At 35.9% G+C, this 15,977-nt stretch overlaps 1 protein-coding gene across 2 annotated transcripts in view; it reads right to left on the minus strand.

Moving 5' to 3' along the window:
• The window catches only part of LOC126334824 (uncharacterized), a 377,818-nt gene that overhangs the window by 275,595 nt on the left and 86,246 nt on the right, over positions 1-15,977 (minus strand). For both annotated transcript variants that reach the window (XM_049997482.1, XM_049997483.1), the window contains 2 exons: positions 10,435-10,604; positions 5,744-5,904 (listed from right to left, as the gene is read on the minus strand). In XM_049997482.1, the coding sequence (XP_049853439.1) occupies positions 5,744-5,904; positions 10,435-10,604 (331 nt within the window). The remainder of the gene's footprint in view (positions 1-5,743; positions 5,905-10,434; positions 10,605-15,977) is intronic.

Consider the following 15,977-nt stretch of genomic DNA (forward strand, 5'->3'; position numbering starts at 1 on the left):
TAGCTTCAAGCAGACCAAGAGCTGTTCTTTGTCTTGGTGTTCTCCACATTCACAGATTGCATATCCAGTAACATATACAAGACCTTCAGACCTTCAAGTTTTCACTGTGTCACATAATTCCAGTTTGCACCTTATTCAAAGTCTTGCATTTCTAGTAAGATAGCTGGAAATCAGCATCACGCTCTTTGTTTGGGTTATGGATATGTCCCCTGGATGGCTTCATTTCACAACAGTTCCATTCAATAAGTGGATGAAGACGAATCAATTGCTTCAGTTGTTAGGAGAAAACTCATTCTTGACTTCAGTCCAGGAAGTTGTGGTTCGCTTCTGGCCATGGGATTCTGGGGTAATCTACCTTTTTTCTGAACCTCTGAAGATGATCTTTCACTGACTTCTGGGGGTGCTATGCCTACAAGATGAGAGATCTTGTCAACTGGAATTGTTCATAGGCAAACAATTACACAAGTGGTTTTTGAAAGTGAGTGTGCAGTCTAGATTATTCTGAAGATACCTAGAGGTTTCACAAAGTTGCTGTTGTGTTCCTATCCAGGCTACACCCATCTTTCTCATAGGTGAAACATACATATCTGCATTTTGATTGGATTTGGTTTTAGATGATTATTCTAATAGTAGTCTGTCAGGTCTTCTAGGTCTGTAGTCAGTATCACTTCCACCTCCTCAAACATTCTTCCTAGAGCTGCAGACGCTGTGTCATCATCAAAAATGAAACATTTTGTGTTTGTTCTGACAGGATGGTAATTGGTGAACATACTGTACAGCAGGAGAACTAACACACTTACTTGAAGAAGACCATTCTTCTGGACTCTCCACTACATTTTCTTGCTGTTCATGGTGACAAAGATCATCTTGCTATCCATTGGCAAGATGGCGGCAAGTAGTAGTGAAACGGTTCTTAGCTCGTGTAAAAACACTTCTTTAGACGATAAAAAGTGTAGAAAGTGCGCAAAAATGTTGAAAACTGGAATCACATGCAGGGAATGCAACAATTCGTTTCATTTTCGATGTGCTAAAATTGACTCATCAGTGAAAGAAAACAACGAATTTACGACAAGCTGGAACTGCATTCAGTGCTGCTTTAAAAACTCAGGTAAAATTACAAATGCAAAAAGTTGTGACTGTAAGTGCGAATTCTCAGCATTAGTTGAAGATTTAATACGTGAAATTCAGTGTTCAAAAGCTGAGGTTACATCACTAAATAAAAAGGTGAACGAAATTGATCAGCAGTGCCTGTTGAACGGTAGTAGGCCTAAATCAAAAACAAAGGAATGCTTTCCGACTATTGTAACTCAAAACAGGTATCAGATTCTTGACGAAATACTGATGGCGGAAGTTGCAGCATTAAAATCCGTGCAAACTAAAAACCACCGTTCAAACTGTAAAAAAATTGCCAGTGATAATTTCAAAAAACGCCAAGTCCCAAACTCATGTATTAATGCTAACCTAGTGAGTGAACATAAACAAATAGTTCAATGTAACGACAGTGAAGTCCGTGAAAGAAATGACAGTGTAATCCATGAAAATGTATGCAAGAAACTATTCCAAAACGGCAGTAGAAGCGAGAAGAACCAGAAGTACAAGAAGGGCCGAATTCTTATATATGGGGACAGTCATGGTCGCGAAATAGCTCAAAACATCGTGAATATCCAAGACGATTTTACAACTGTGGCTCACATTCAACCTGGTGCACCTCTTTCTGCTGTGGTGAAGCCGTGTGTGCAAGATAGTGAATCTTTCTCAGCAAATGATTATGTCGTTATCATCGGTGGTACAAATGATGTGGCTAAAAACCAAGCAAATGACGCTATCAGGCACATGAAAATAACACTCGGTAAGTTGACTGGCACGAAAGTAATTGTTGTTAACGTTCCACATAGACATGATCTAATGGACCAATCTATTGTGAACTTGGAAGTGCAAAAGACAAATGTTAGGCTTAATACAATATGTAATAAATTTCGCAATGTGTCTTTGGTAAACATCAGTAAACTAGAAAGAAACCTGCACACAACTCATGGTATGCACATGAATAAGAGAGGTAAAAAGTTTGTGAGTAAATTAATTATTAATGAAATCAGACGAAACAATACACAAAACAGTGTAAATAAGTGCATTGCTATGGAATGGCACAACCCACCCAAACAGGACCTACCACACAAACAGCTACTGCTGACAAGCCAGGGAAACTTGTAAGCCCTGCTGGACAGCCTGGTAGCTCTAAATCTCCCTGTATGGTCCAGCAGGAGAAACTCAGCCCTAATATCATACAGCAGAACCCTTGTAGTCTTAAAAACAATCAGCCTGGTAGGGTGACACCCCCATCAAGTGTTCAACAATCCAAACTCACATTCAAATTAATTCAGCAGAACTTTCAAAGTCTTAGCAATAAGCACAATGAGTTGGATACCATTGCAGCAGTTGATAACCCAGATGTTTTAGTTATAAGCGAACACTGGTACACAGATGAGCTAATCAGTGTATGTAAGCCACTCTCCATGATCTTTTGCTCTGCCTTCAGTAGAAAAGAGAAACGTGGTGGTGGGGTAGCTATCTTTGCTACCAGCAGTAGTAATTATAGTGTAATAGATGTAAGTGCTTTCAGCATTGAGGGAATAATAGAACTAGCAGCACTTAATTATAGGTGGGGGAAAGAGAACTTAATTATTATAGGCCTATATAGACCTCCATCTGGTAGCCTAGATATTTTCTTTGATGTTCTTAACGACCTGCTTGTTGACATTGACAGTAAACACTGCAGTAAAAATGGCTGGGTTAACATAATACTAACTGGAGATATAAACATTGACCTGTTGTCCAATGACTCTATCTCTAAAAAACTAATGCTAATACTAGCACAGTTTAACTTAACATTTCTGATAAATGAGCCCACTAGAGAGGTCAATAGTATCAAATCATGCATTGACAACATTATAACTAACATGTCCCACTTTACATGCAGTGCATCAGTTCTGAAGCTTGCCATTTCTGACCACCACGCAATACAGGTATTGATAGAAGCTGAAAATCCTCATGTCAATAGAAAAGAGAAACAATATGTAACAAAAAGAATCACCAATGATGACAATGTTAAAGATCTCAACAGTTTGCTGAAAAGCTTACAATGGGGTGAAAAAAACAGCATTACTTTCAGTGAATTTGCATCAGATTTTTATTATTGCTTCAGTATTTCATGCCCAGAAATGACCTTTACAGTAAATGACTGCAAAAAGAGACAAAAAAATAACTGGATAAATCATGAAGTAAAAACAGCAAGAGAGAAACTTAGACTTTTCCAATATGCAATGGTAAATAATAACAATAATAATAGACTAAAGGTAGAATTTAAGAACTATCATGATTATTATAAAGATCTGCTGCTAGAAACTAAAAGTAAATATGTAGCCACAATGTTAAGGAACTCTACTAACACTGGACTAGCTGTTTGGAAAGTAATAAATAGCTTTAGGGATTGTAAGGACAGATCTACTAGTGATTTTACTATAAACCATAAAGGGCGTATCATGAAACTTCAATGTCAGATTGCAAATGTTTTTAATGAGTACTTTTCTTCTGTTCGAAAATCTGTCAATGACCATTTTAAGAATCTTCAGTATAGATATAAGGGCATTCCAATCAAACAAAGCATATACTTGGCCCCAACCAATAGCAAGGAAATCCAAACCATAGTAAGGTCATTAAAAAATACAGAATCAGCAGGCTATGATGGATTGTCTATCAGTACACTGAAAAGATGCATAGACAACATATCTGATGCCATGGCCACAGCAGTAAATGATGTAATTGCATCAGGTTGTTTCCCAGATAGTCTAAAGACAGCACAAGTAACCCCGATTTACAAGAAAGGTGATAAATCAAAAATTGAGAACTACCGTCCCATCTCAATCTTACCTGCATTTTCTAAGGTAGTTGAGAAAGTTATTTATACTAGATTAATGACATTCCTGAGTCAACACAATTTAATATTTGAAAATCAGAATGGCTTTATGAAAAACAAGTCAACTTCAGTAGCCGCAGCACAATTAATAGACAAAATAATAACTGCCATAGAGAATAAGGAGTATGTAACTGGAGTGTTCCTTGATCTAGAAAAAGCTTTTGATTGTGTCAACATCACCATATTACTTGACAAGCTATGGAACCTGGGTATTAGAGGAACTGGCTATGATCTAATAAAATCCTATATGTGCAATAGAAAACAATTTGTCTTGCTTAAAACAAAAAGTGGGTCTTTCAAATCTAAAATTACTGATATCGAATATGGAGTGCCTCAAGGTTCTGTCTTGGGACCCCTTCTTTTCTTAATTTATGTTAATGACATACAGTATTGTTCCCCTAACTGTAAAAAAATATTGTATGCAGATGATACATCAATTGTGTGTAGACACGAAGACTATGACAGTCTGGAGGTGCTGTGCAACAGTGTAACTAATGAAATAGTGAAGTATTTTAATGAAAGCCATCTAAATGTAAGTGCTTCAAAGACTGCAATGATGGAATTTAACACAAGGAAACAAATAGAATTTGGTATGAAATTATCCATAGGAAATGACATTGTGAAAAAAGAAAAATGGACAAAGTTCTTGGGAATTACAATCCAGGACAGCCTCAAATGGGACATGCATATCGATTCCTTAGCCTGTAAGCTGTCGAAGAATGTATTTGCTATAAATATGATGAGCAAATATTGTAAGGATATGGGTGTACTAAAAACTGCTTATCATGCACTATTCTCATCAAATTTAAACTATGCTGTAGAAATATGGGGTGCAACAACTCAAGCCAACCTAAGCACATTATTAATACTACAGAAAAAAGTTATCAGAATTATTTGTGGTGCCAAACCCAGAGAATCATGTCGAAATCTGTTCCCAAAATTAGGAGTGCTTACCATTATAGGTTTATACATATTGAAAGTTATATTGCTCGTTAAAACAATAAATCCAAATTTCAACTGTGACCTGCACCAGTACGATACAAGGCAAAAGTTCAGATACCATGTAAATAGCCACAGAACAGCTTTATATGAAAAAAATGCACTTTATGCTGGGCTGAAGCTAGCTAATGCCCTACCAAAAAGTTTCACAACCCTTCCTAGTAACAAATTAAAAGATCAGCTAAAAAAAATTCTAATTGAAAACAATTTTTATTCCTTAGACGAGTACTATATCTATATGAAAAGTGCTTCATAAGTATGTCAAGCTCATAGTTTAAAGTAACTTACAACTAATACGATGTTGATAACAACAATATTTGTAATATTGTGATTGTATACTACCAAATGTAAAATGCATCAAATGTAAAATTTATTAATACAAACAAACCATTAGTTTTTAAATTTATAAACTGACGTATTCAGAAGAATAATCTATATGATGTCCTGAAACTGTATTATTTCTAGGGATTGTATTTGATTATTCGATGTTGAATAATTATTATTATTATTAGTAGTAGTAGTAGTAGTAGTAGTAGTAGTAAACATCTGTGTTTTAGTAAACAACAAATGGGGTACAAGGAAGGTGCTTCCTTGAAGATCATTGCTTGGATAACGAGATACTGCACAGAATCAGGTGTAGCATGGGCAATATTATGAGCTGGTGCTATTAGGTACTTTATTTTTTTCAATAGTGTAGAATATATCTGGTAAATGATCAAAGCCCATTTCAACAGAACTTACTGCCTTAGCTCCTACACATTCTCCACATACCTGTACATATTCATGACCATACCGGGGGAGCAGTAACCACACTGTGTCCCATTAAAAGCTGCAAGTCGCTGTTGTACAGGATGATAGCCTGTTTTTCGATTTCCAATTCCTTCTATTGTTGTAATTTCCCAGCCATGGCATGAAAACACTGGTACCAGACACTGAAAAATACATTAAGTCATCAGATACATGAATATGCAACATTATTTACTTGTATTCCAACATATAACATTCAACAGTAAAAAACATAGTCTGCACCAACTGTTACAATCTTAATCTTGTCAACAAAATTGTGGTTCTATGTTAAATTAAGTCGTTGGTATCCTTTAGCACTAGTTCAGGAAAGTAACACTGATTTTATGAATGGGTGGATGGTTACATGCACTCACTTCTCTTTTGCCACACCTTAATTAAATGAAGAAAATTTAGGTGCTTCTGAATGAAAGTAAATACTGCTACTGAATACTGATTACCACTACGGAATTTTCCCTTTCTCTATGGATACACAAGAGCTTCCAAAATTCTTTACAACTAAGAACTTCATTGAACTTCATTACATATCTAGCTGTTGAATTGCAAACATAACGATATGACCAATTATAAGAACATTTGTAAATTGTTTACACAGAACATATCTTTGTTGTAAATAATCTAACATAATTCAAAAGGTTGATTTTTATAAAACAAGACTAAAACTAAACTTCATTAATTTACACAAAAAATATTTGTAACACAAAATGTGGGAATTAAGTTGCAAAAAACCTTCAAATGGACTCATTCCAAGTTGTTACCACATGTCATGCATGTGATGTATGAAATATGTAGTTAACTAACAAATTCCAAGGTTATAAGCTCAGTATGCTGGGGAGCCTGATCTCTGAGAGGGTATTCTGTATCACCAGAAGAGGCTTTGCATCATTCAAAAAATAAAATCTGTGGGAATCACATAATTTATAACAATATCCACACTGCAGATCCAGGATGTGTACCATCGTCTTCAGATCAATAATCTCCATGATTGGTAATCAGCACAATAATGAAGTGTATAGTGGCCAGGATGAGTAAATTGGCCACCTCCTTTTAACATCTTTGGCACTGTCTGTGAGTTTTGTGGCAATAGTTGTGTATACTTGTCTGCAGTGAAATGTTTTTTAATTTCTCTACTTCTGATATAATGTACATGACAAATTCATTTGTGCATAAAAAAGAAGGGATAAAATTAAATTGTGACAGTTAATTGCTACAATGTCGGTAAAATGTCAAGTTTCAGCCTTCAAAACTATGTGCTTATGAATTGCCCTTGTTGTGAAATATTGTATTCAGACAACATTTAGCATAATGGTGCCCTGTTGGGCATAGTGTATTATGTGTATGGAAAAAGTGAAATGTATGGAAGAAGTATTACAAATATGTTTTGCCTGAACGAATTTTAAATGGTTGAATTTTATCCATGCTGGGAAACATGATAATTAAAAGACCTGCAGGACAGAATTTCATTTAAAAATCAAAGTTTGAACTTTCTGGTTAAAACATTGTGCCTGACTGGATTGCGTAGTTAAAGTATGGTTGAATCAGCTGTGTTTGTTGCATGCAGTGGTCCTAAGAAGAAAATTCAGTGAAATAAAAGTGAGAACAGTGGAAAATTGACAAAAGAATCTTGGATCTGCAAAACATAGATTTATTTACAGTAAATGTGGGCAGGTGGGCCATTCAGCAGCAGAGTGTCCCATGACAAAAACAGATAATTGGATCTGCATCGTTCATTCTCACAAGAATGTTGCATCCTGTCACCTATTTTCAGTGGTTCAGTTGAAAACTGTGTTGAAGTCAAAAGTTGGTACTGCATCAGCGATGCCACAAATCACTTCACTGTGAACAAACAATATTTCGTATCATACACTAAATCTGCCGTTCCTGAAAAGATTCCAATTGGGAATACAGGTGTAAAGAAGTAGGCTCATGGCCATGGAATGGTCAAAAGTCAAATACAGTGGAATAATGCCAAAAATGCTGAATTGAAAGACATACCTTTATGTTCCTGAAGCAAATGCTTACTTTTCTCCATAAAAGCAGCTGCATGAAAATGTTTTTCCATGAGACTTGATAATGAAAGTTCAAAAACTGAAGACAAAGTGACTGGGGAAATAATGATGACTTGTCACATTAGCTGAAGTCTTTATGTTCTTGACACATGTGTTATTATGCCTGCACAACCAGTTCAAGTGAATTTATGCCTTTGTCAGATATGCTGCAAGTTTATCATGAGAGATTCAACACAAACAACAAGTGGCGAGAGTGTTGAAGCAGATGAACATCAGTGTGGATGGGTGCAAAGAAGAATTCTGCAATGTATGTAAATTGGGAAAAATACATCAATTGCCATTCTGGAATCAAAGGAACTGACTAGTGGTTACTGGTAAACAAATCCATGACAACACAAATGGACATATGTCTATTGAGTCCCCTGAAAAAGCACACTACTAGTATGTTTCAAAGATGAATTTATCAAGTTTCATAAAATTTTCTTCCTGAAGCAGAAGAGTGAAGTCGGCACTGCCAGAGTAGAGTTCTGGAATGAAGGTAGGACAAGTGATCACACTATCATACAGTTCAGAGCAGACAGAGGAAAAGAGTTCGATAACAGGAAAATCTGGGAATTGTCAACAAACAGAGGCCTAGAGCATTGCATTAATCCACATTACACACACAAAAAAATGCTGTTGCAGAAAGAGAAAACCACTCTACAGTGGTGTGTGCATGTTCTATGTTGAACAATAATAAATTGCCAAAAGGACTGTGGGCAGAAGCATGCAATACTGCTACATACATTTTGTATCACACTGGTAAGTTCTTTATTGAAAACGAATCTCCTTATGAATTCTGGTGTGGATGAGTAATAGGCATCGTGAATCACCTGAAAATCTTTGGAAGAGAATGTTATGGACATGTGAACAATAAATTTTGTTCTAAGCTTGAGAACAAGGCAGTACTTGGACATGATGTTGGAAACATGAATGACAGAGATGGCTTTATGATCTAGATTCCATCTGAGTGGAAGGTCATACTATGTCACAATGTAAAATTCAAAATTGAAGCTGTATGCAGTCTGTGTGCCAGTGTTATTAAATTTCAAGCTGCTCATGATTAAACCATTCAACGGAGTCAACCTAATCAAACTTCAATGAGGAAAAGGAATCGGAAAATATCAGCCATGTCAAGACAACAGAAGGTTTAAGAGAAGAGAGAGAAGATTTGGATAGAACATAAAGTTCAAGAGCAAGTCAAGTATTAAGTGTGAAATAAAGAAACAAATGCAAAAAGAAGAAACCAGAATGGATGACCACTGGAGATTATATGTAAGGCCAGTACTCCAATTAGGGACAAGGATCCAAGCTCTTATACTGAAGCTTTGCAATCTAGCAATAAAAATCAGTGGTTGGGGACCATTCATGAAGAACTGAAGTCCCTGAAAGAGGATAATACTAGGGGATTAGTTGTGCATCCAAATGGTACACAGATTTTGCATAATTGATAAGTCTTACACAAGAAAATTGTAGAAAATGGAGAAGTTCTCTTCAAGAGTCAACTTGTGGCCAAAGGACATGTACAAAGGAAGGGAATTTACTATGAAGAAACATTCAGCCCTGTTGCACATTATTATATACTTGCAACCTGTTGGCAGTGGCTGCTGCAGAAAATGACTGTTACCCATTTTGACATCAAAACAGTTTTTCTAAATGGCGTACTCAAACTAGATGGACATGTGCATGGAACATCCTGAAGATTTTGAAGATGATACTGGATGTGTATGTTTACTGAAGGAAAGTCTGTATAGTCTCCAACAGAGACTGCATTGTTGGAACAGATGTTTCACAGACTTTGTGATGAAATCTGGGCTTTAAAACAGTGTTGCCTATATGTGTATCTTCTACCATGACAGCAACAAGAACTGTTTGTATATCACACTCTATCTTGATGACAGTTTTACCATGAGCACCAACAGAACAGATATTGATTTATTCATGAATATGTTAACGCAAGAGTTTCACACAATAAGAGGATTTCTCACCAAATTTTTGGGTATGAATATACAGCAAAATGAAGACAACTTGAGGTGCTATGTACAAGAACTGAAGTGCAGAAGATTAAATCCATGTGAAACTCAGTACTCACTTTTATATTTTTCTTTGGAGGAAGTGTTAAAATTGAAAAGAAAAATGTGAACTGTATTGTCACATCTGTGTAATGTGCATTTTCATATCTTTGTTATGAGAGTGCAAGGGCCAACTGTAAATTGGTAAAACTGAAAGTGTTTTGGTATCAGGTTATCGTGTTATGTCTCTGACGTCCCAAGCTTTGTAAATCTTTTGTATTCTATTTGCAGTAAACAACATTAACAAAGGAACTATTCATAAATGATCATTCCAAACACACATTATCACAGTTCCAGATGGCAGAAGGCCACAAGAGTTAATGTCATTCCATCTAATGACTATCTAGCTCCCGCAGAAGCATATATTAATTGTAATCCAGTGCATTCGTGAGAAAAGAAATTACAATTATTTGTGGAAATGTTCTCATTAAGTTCTACATGAAACATTTATCTGATAATAAAAATAACATTTACCATCTTACAAATACTGACAAAACATGTTTTCATAATAATAATGATATGATTAAGGTATACTCACTGAATTGACAGCTAAAGAAGTCTTCTTTTTTGTGAATGGGTGAACATATGCTGCATTTACTACACATGCACCACATCCTCCTTCACGACACATAACTTTTGTTCCTCTCAAATTTGCATGCTCTCGAATATAAGTATTAAGAGATGTGTCAACAGGTACCTTTGAATCAACTAAAAAAAGAAAAGCAATTTTAAACAGAATATATTGTTTATTTTTTATGAAATAGTTCATCAACAAATAGATCATTGTTCGCTAATAATTCATTTGGTTTTGATCAGTATGGGGCATGGCAGGATGTATCCTTATTGAAAGAAATTCTGCAAACTTGAAAAAGTATATACAGGTCAGTATTTTACCCCAGATTTCTCTGCTCAAAAACTAATATTCCGATTTCTGTGGTATATATACATACACTGCAATAATCAACCAAACTACATGCACATATCACTCTTGTATCTATGTCACAGGCGACTAATGGAGGTGAAACTAATGGAGGTGAGGTAACACAATGTTAACTAATCTTATGAACAATGTTATTATGTGGATCAAACTCTGGATAGCTACCAATGAAGCTAGATGTTCTGTATCAACACTGTCAGGCAAGAAATCAACATAAAGGTTCTTACAGATTTTGAGTTTGTATTACCACTCTTCTCAATACTGTTACAACTTAATACACTCATTGTCGTTACTTTCTAGATCATCATGATTACAAGTTATTTTATTTACAAATCTACTACATTACTACAGTATTCAAAGAGCTATGCAATGTAATATTTGTTAATATATGTAGCTTGGAACTTCACTCTGGTATTGTGGAATATAGCACTCTTATTTTCTTTTAGTTAATTGTAAAATTAGCCTGAAACTTCCATAGCATACAATGATAAAACAATTTTTTGGCACCAGGAGAACACACATACCAAAGGTATTGGAATTTGCAAGCTTTCAGAGCCAGTGCCTCCTCCTTCTAACGGAAGGGTTGAGGGGGAAGTAAGAGGGTTGAAGAAAAAGGACTGGTGAGGTTTAAGAAATGGAGAGAGTTTGGAAAAGTCACACAGAACCCCAGGTTAAGGGAGACTTAACAGACGGGATGAGAAGGAAAGACTTTTTCTTTGCTTCTCATCCTGTCTGGTAAGTCTTCCCTCAGTCAGGTTTCTGGGCTTCTTTCCTTTTCATCCATCTGGTAAGTCTCCCCTGACCTGGGGTTCTGAGTGACTTTTCTCAATTCTCCCCATTTTCTAAACCTCGCCAGTCTTTCTTATTTGCCCCTCTTCCTTCCCCTTCAATCCTTGTACCAGAAGAAGGAGCCCCTTGCTCCAAAAGCTAGTAAATTTCAATACCTTTCATATGTGTTCTCCTGCCACTACTTGCTGAGTGGAGTTTTTATCTACCCAATTGTATTAAATATTTTCAAGTCAATTATTGCATTGAAATAATTTCACCATTTAGTACATCCAATCCATAACAGTGTGTATAGAATTTACCTCTTTTCTGTATGATGTTAAGAATTTCAGTGTAATATGGATCAAGGACTTTGCTGAGATGGAGTGGCTTGTATGCTTCAGTGATGTATACGGCCTTACCATAGGGACAACTACAATGGAAGGGTGAAAAACAAAAGTGTCTGTGATTGAGTAAATTCAAAAAGAATTCAGTAATTCCCATTCCAAAGAATGTAGGTGCTGAGAGGCATGAATATTACCTAACTGCCAGTTTCATAAGTCATGGTTGCAAAATACTGACATGAATTAGTTACAGAACATTGGAAAAACTGATAAAAGCCAACCTCAGGGAAGATCAGTTGGGGTCTGGAGAAATATAGAAACATGTGATACAATACTGACTGTACGACTCATCTTAATGGATAGGTTGAAGAGAGGCCAACTTACATTTACAGCATTTGAAGATGCAGAGTAAAGCTTTTGATAAGTTTTGACTGCAATATGCTTCTTGAAGTTCTTAAGGTAGCAGGAGTAAAATACATGGAGTGAAAAGTTACCTACAATTGTTACAGAAACTTTGTCAAAGGACATGAAAGAGAAGTGAGGTTCAGTGATAACACTGTAATTGTGTTAAAGACAGCAAAGGACTTGGAAGAGCAGCTAAGTGGAATGGATAGCACCTTGAAATGGTGATAAGAAGAACATTCACAAAAATAATGCAAGGGTAATAAAATGCACCAGATGTGAATAAGGTGATGCTGAGGAAATTAGATCTGGAAATGAGACATTAAAAGTAGTAGACAGTTTCTGTTATTTGGATCAGCAAAATATCTGATGATGGCTGAAGTAAGAGATGAAATAAAATTTAGACAGGCAATAGCAAGAAAAGTATTTCAGAAAAAAGAGACTACTAACACTGATTAGTATGAGGAAGTCTTTCATAGAAGTGAAACATGGACAATAAGCAACCCACAAAAAAAGCATATAGAAGCTTCTGAAATGTTGAAGATGTGATGGGTAGACTGGGTAACAAAGGCAGAGGTTATAAAATGAGCCTATAACAAAAGAAAGTTGTAGCACAATTTGATTAAAGAAGTGGCTAGTTGAGGAGATACATACTTAGGCATCAAGGAATATTCAATTTTGTGATGGAGGGCAGTGCTGTGGGTAAAAACTGTAGAGAGAGACTAAGGTTTGGAAACAGTAAGAACATTGAAATGGATATATGCTGCTGCAGTTATGCAGGGATGAAGAGGCTTGTGAAGAGGCTTGTGCAGGATAGAGAGTTGCATCAGCCAGTCTTCAGACTGAAGACCACAATAACAACATTCTAAATAATTGTTAATTTACTTTGGTGATTTCAACCAACTTACAGGTCTTTTTTTTGCATTATAACCAATTTTGCTGATTCCCAATTATATTGATGGATTAACTTTTGACATAATTTATCCTAGAAAATGGAAAAGTTCTAATGAATTCCTTGTTCATTGTAAGGCCTACAATGGAATGCAAAAGCAAAATTGTTGTAATAATGACTTAAAAATAATTATTTTCTTTTGTCACTCAGGTGTTTATAAACAGCGTTTCATCAAAATACCACCAGAAAAAGGAAATCACTATTCAGGAGATTATAAACAGAGATTTATCAAAATGATGCGAGGAAATGGAAATCACTAGTCACACAACACAGGCCATATAATACCCATTTGCTTGGTTGTGACAGGCTTGGATGCTGGAAACGAAGAGTTGCTGCTGTTACTGAGTAACAAAGATAGCAAATAAAATTAGAACCAACAGTAGTCAAACAAACTGTGATAGGGGCATGGGATGACATTTTTATCACAATAAAATGTGAGACATACAGCAGGGGACAGGCACAACCTCAGAAAAATTGCCACAACATGAACGGACCCTCCTTCCTCCAACCCTTATATTTCTGGTATTGGGAAATGAGAAGTATGGGCTACAATCTCTCAATATTCATAAGTGGAGTGCAGCCACATTTTCTAATCATGTCACTAACAGATGATGCCGAGAAATTCAACAAGTGCACAAATATTTATACATTTGTACTCCATTGTAACCTTACAACCTGGACCATGAGCAACATAAACCTAGATGGCTTAACATCGAGTATAATTGTTCAATGATTCAATAAGATCCATCTTCTATACAGTGAAATTTTTGACAGGGAGAAAATCTAACCTGAACAAATATTTTCTGTCAAATGATACTACAAGTTTTCAAAATTTAAAAAAAGCCAGATATCAGCATGCAATAGAGCAGGTCATACACAAGGTCTTAAAAATCTACACTTTTATCAAGTGTTTATTCAATACATTTATGAAAGCTAGGCAGATATGTGAAGCTCTCCATCAAGCTTAATCCACATATATACCTTGGTGTGTAAAACCTAAGAACGGAAGTAACTTTTGCATGAAGTGTCTCTGCCAAGTAACATAGCTTGAAGAAACTATGCTTCAGCATAGTACAGAAAGCACTCAAAAGAAAAGCACAATAAGACATACAGAAATGAGACTTTTATTCAAAGACCATAATTACACTGAAGTGAGTGCAATTTATGGCAGTTCCCTGAACATTACAAAAGGCAGCACACAGATCCTAATAGGATGTGTGATAGCCACGGATGGCAGTGCATGCTCTGCAGTGTGCTCCCATGCTGTTCACAAGGCTAGCAAGGTGTTCTTGAGGGAGGCTGTTCCATTCCTCCATGAGTGCAGTCAGTAACTGCTGGATGATCACTGGTGCTTGTGGACTAGCTGCAGGCATCTCCCAAAGGCATCACAAATGTGTTTTTATTTTATTTTATTTTTATTTTAGATGTTTAGTTCCATATGACCAAATTGAGAATCAAATCTCTATGATCATGGAATGTATCAGCAAGTGTAATTACAACAGAAAAATAATAGCCTAATATATAATATAAAATGTTTGTGAATCTTAAAAAGATGACAAGACATAAGTTCATATAAACGAAATCAACAATGTAATTGACAGAATAGAAGGAATGACCCATGAGATAACTCCTCAGTTTCGATTTTAAAGTGTGTGGATTACTGCTAAGATTTTTGGATTCTTGTGGTAGGTTACTGAAAACAAATGCAACAGAATAAGCACGTCTTTCAGCACAAGAATGAATGAGGTGCATTCCAAATGCAGTTGTATTTCTGTTCAGTATTAAATGTGTGAAAGCCACTAATTCTAGGGAATAAGCTGATATTGTTAAAAATAAACAACATATAAGAATGTAGAACATTAAAGAATATATAACATCAAAATAGCCAGACTAATGAACAGGGATCAAATGAACTTAAACTGCTTATTGCCTGAACTGTCCACTTCTGAGCTAAAAACACCATTTTAGGATGGGAAGAGTTACCCCAAAATGTGATATCATACATCATAAGCAAATGAAAACATTTTCAAGCTATAATTCAGATACTGTTCTAATAGTAAAAATGGCAGCATCACATCTTTGAACAATATCTTGAACATGGTCTTTCCATGACAGTTTACTATCTATCTGAACATTGATAAACCAAGCGGGAAAGCGCCGGCAGACAGGCACATGAACAAAACACACAAACACACACACAGAATTACGAGCTTTCGCAACTGGCAGTTGCTTCGTCAGGAAAGAGGGAAGGAGAGGGAAAAATGAAAGGAAGCAACTGCCAGTTGCGAAAGCTCGTAATTCTGTGTGTGTGTTTGTGTGTTTTGTTCATGTGCCTGTCTGCCGGCGCTTTCCCGCTTGTTAAGTCTTGGAATCTTTGTTTTTAATATATTTTTCCCATGTGGAAGTTTCTTTCTATTTTATTTACTTGAACATTGATAAATTTGGACTGTTCAGTCACACAAATCAAATGCACATTCTGTGTAATTAGAATATCACGTTTTGCTGAATTGTGTGTTAGAAACTTTAAAAACTGAGTCTTACTGTGATTTCGTGTTAGTTTTTTTTTCTACAAACCATGAACTTATGTCTTGAACTGCTCTATTTGAAACAGTGACAGTGTCGCACAATTTCTTTTACTACCAAGCTAGTGTCATAAGCAAACAGAAATATTTTACAATCAT

Source organism: Schistocerca gregaria, chromosome 2 (assembly GCF_023897955.1).
Source record: "Schistocerca gregaria isolate iqSchGreg1 chromosome 2, iqSchGreg1.2, whole genome shotgun sequence".
In the NCBI taxonomy this organism is placed as follows: domain Eukaryota; kingdom Metazoa; phylum Arthropoda; class Insecta; order Orthoptera; family Acrididae; genus Schistocerca; species Schistocerca gregaria.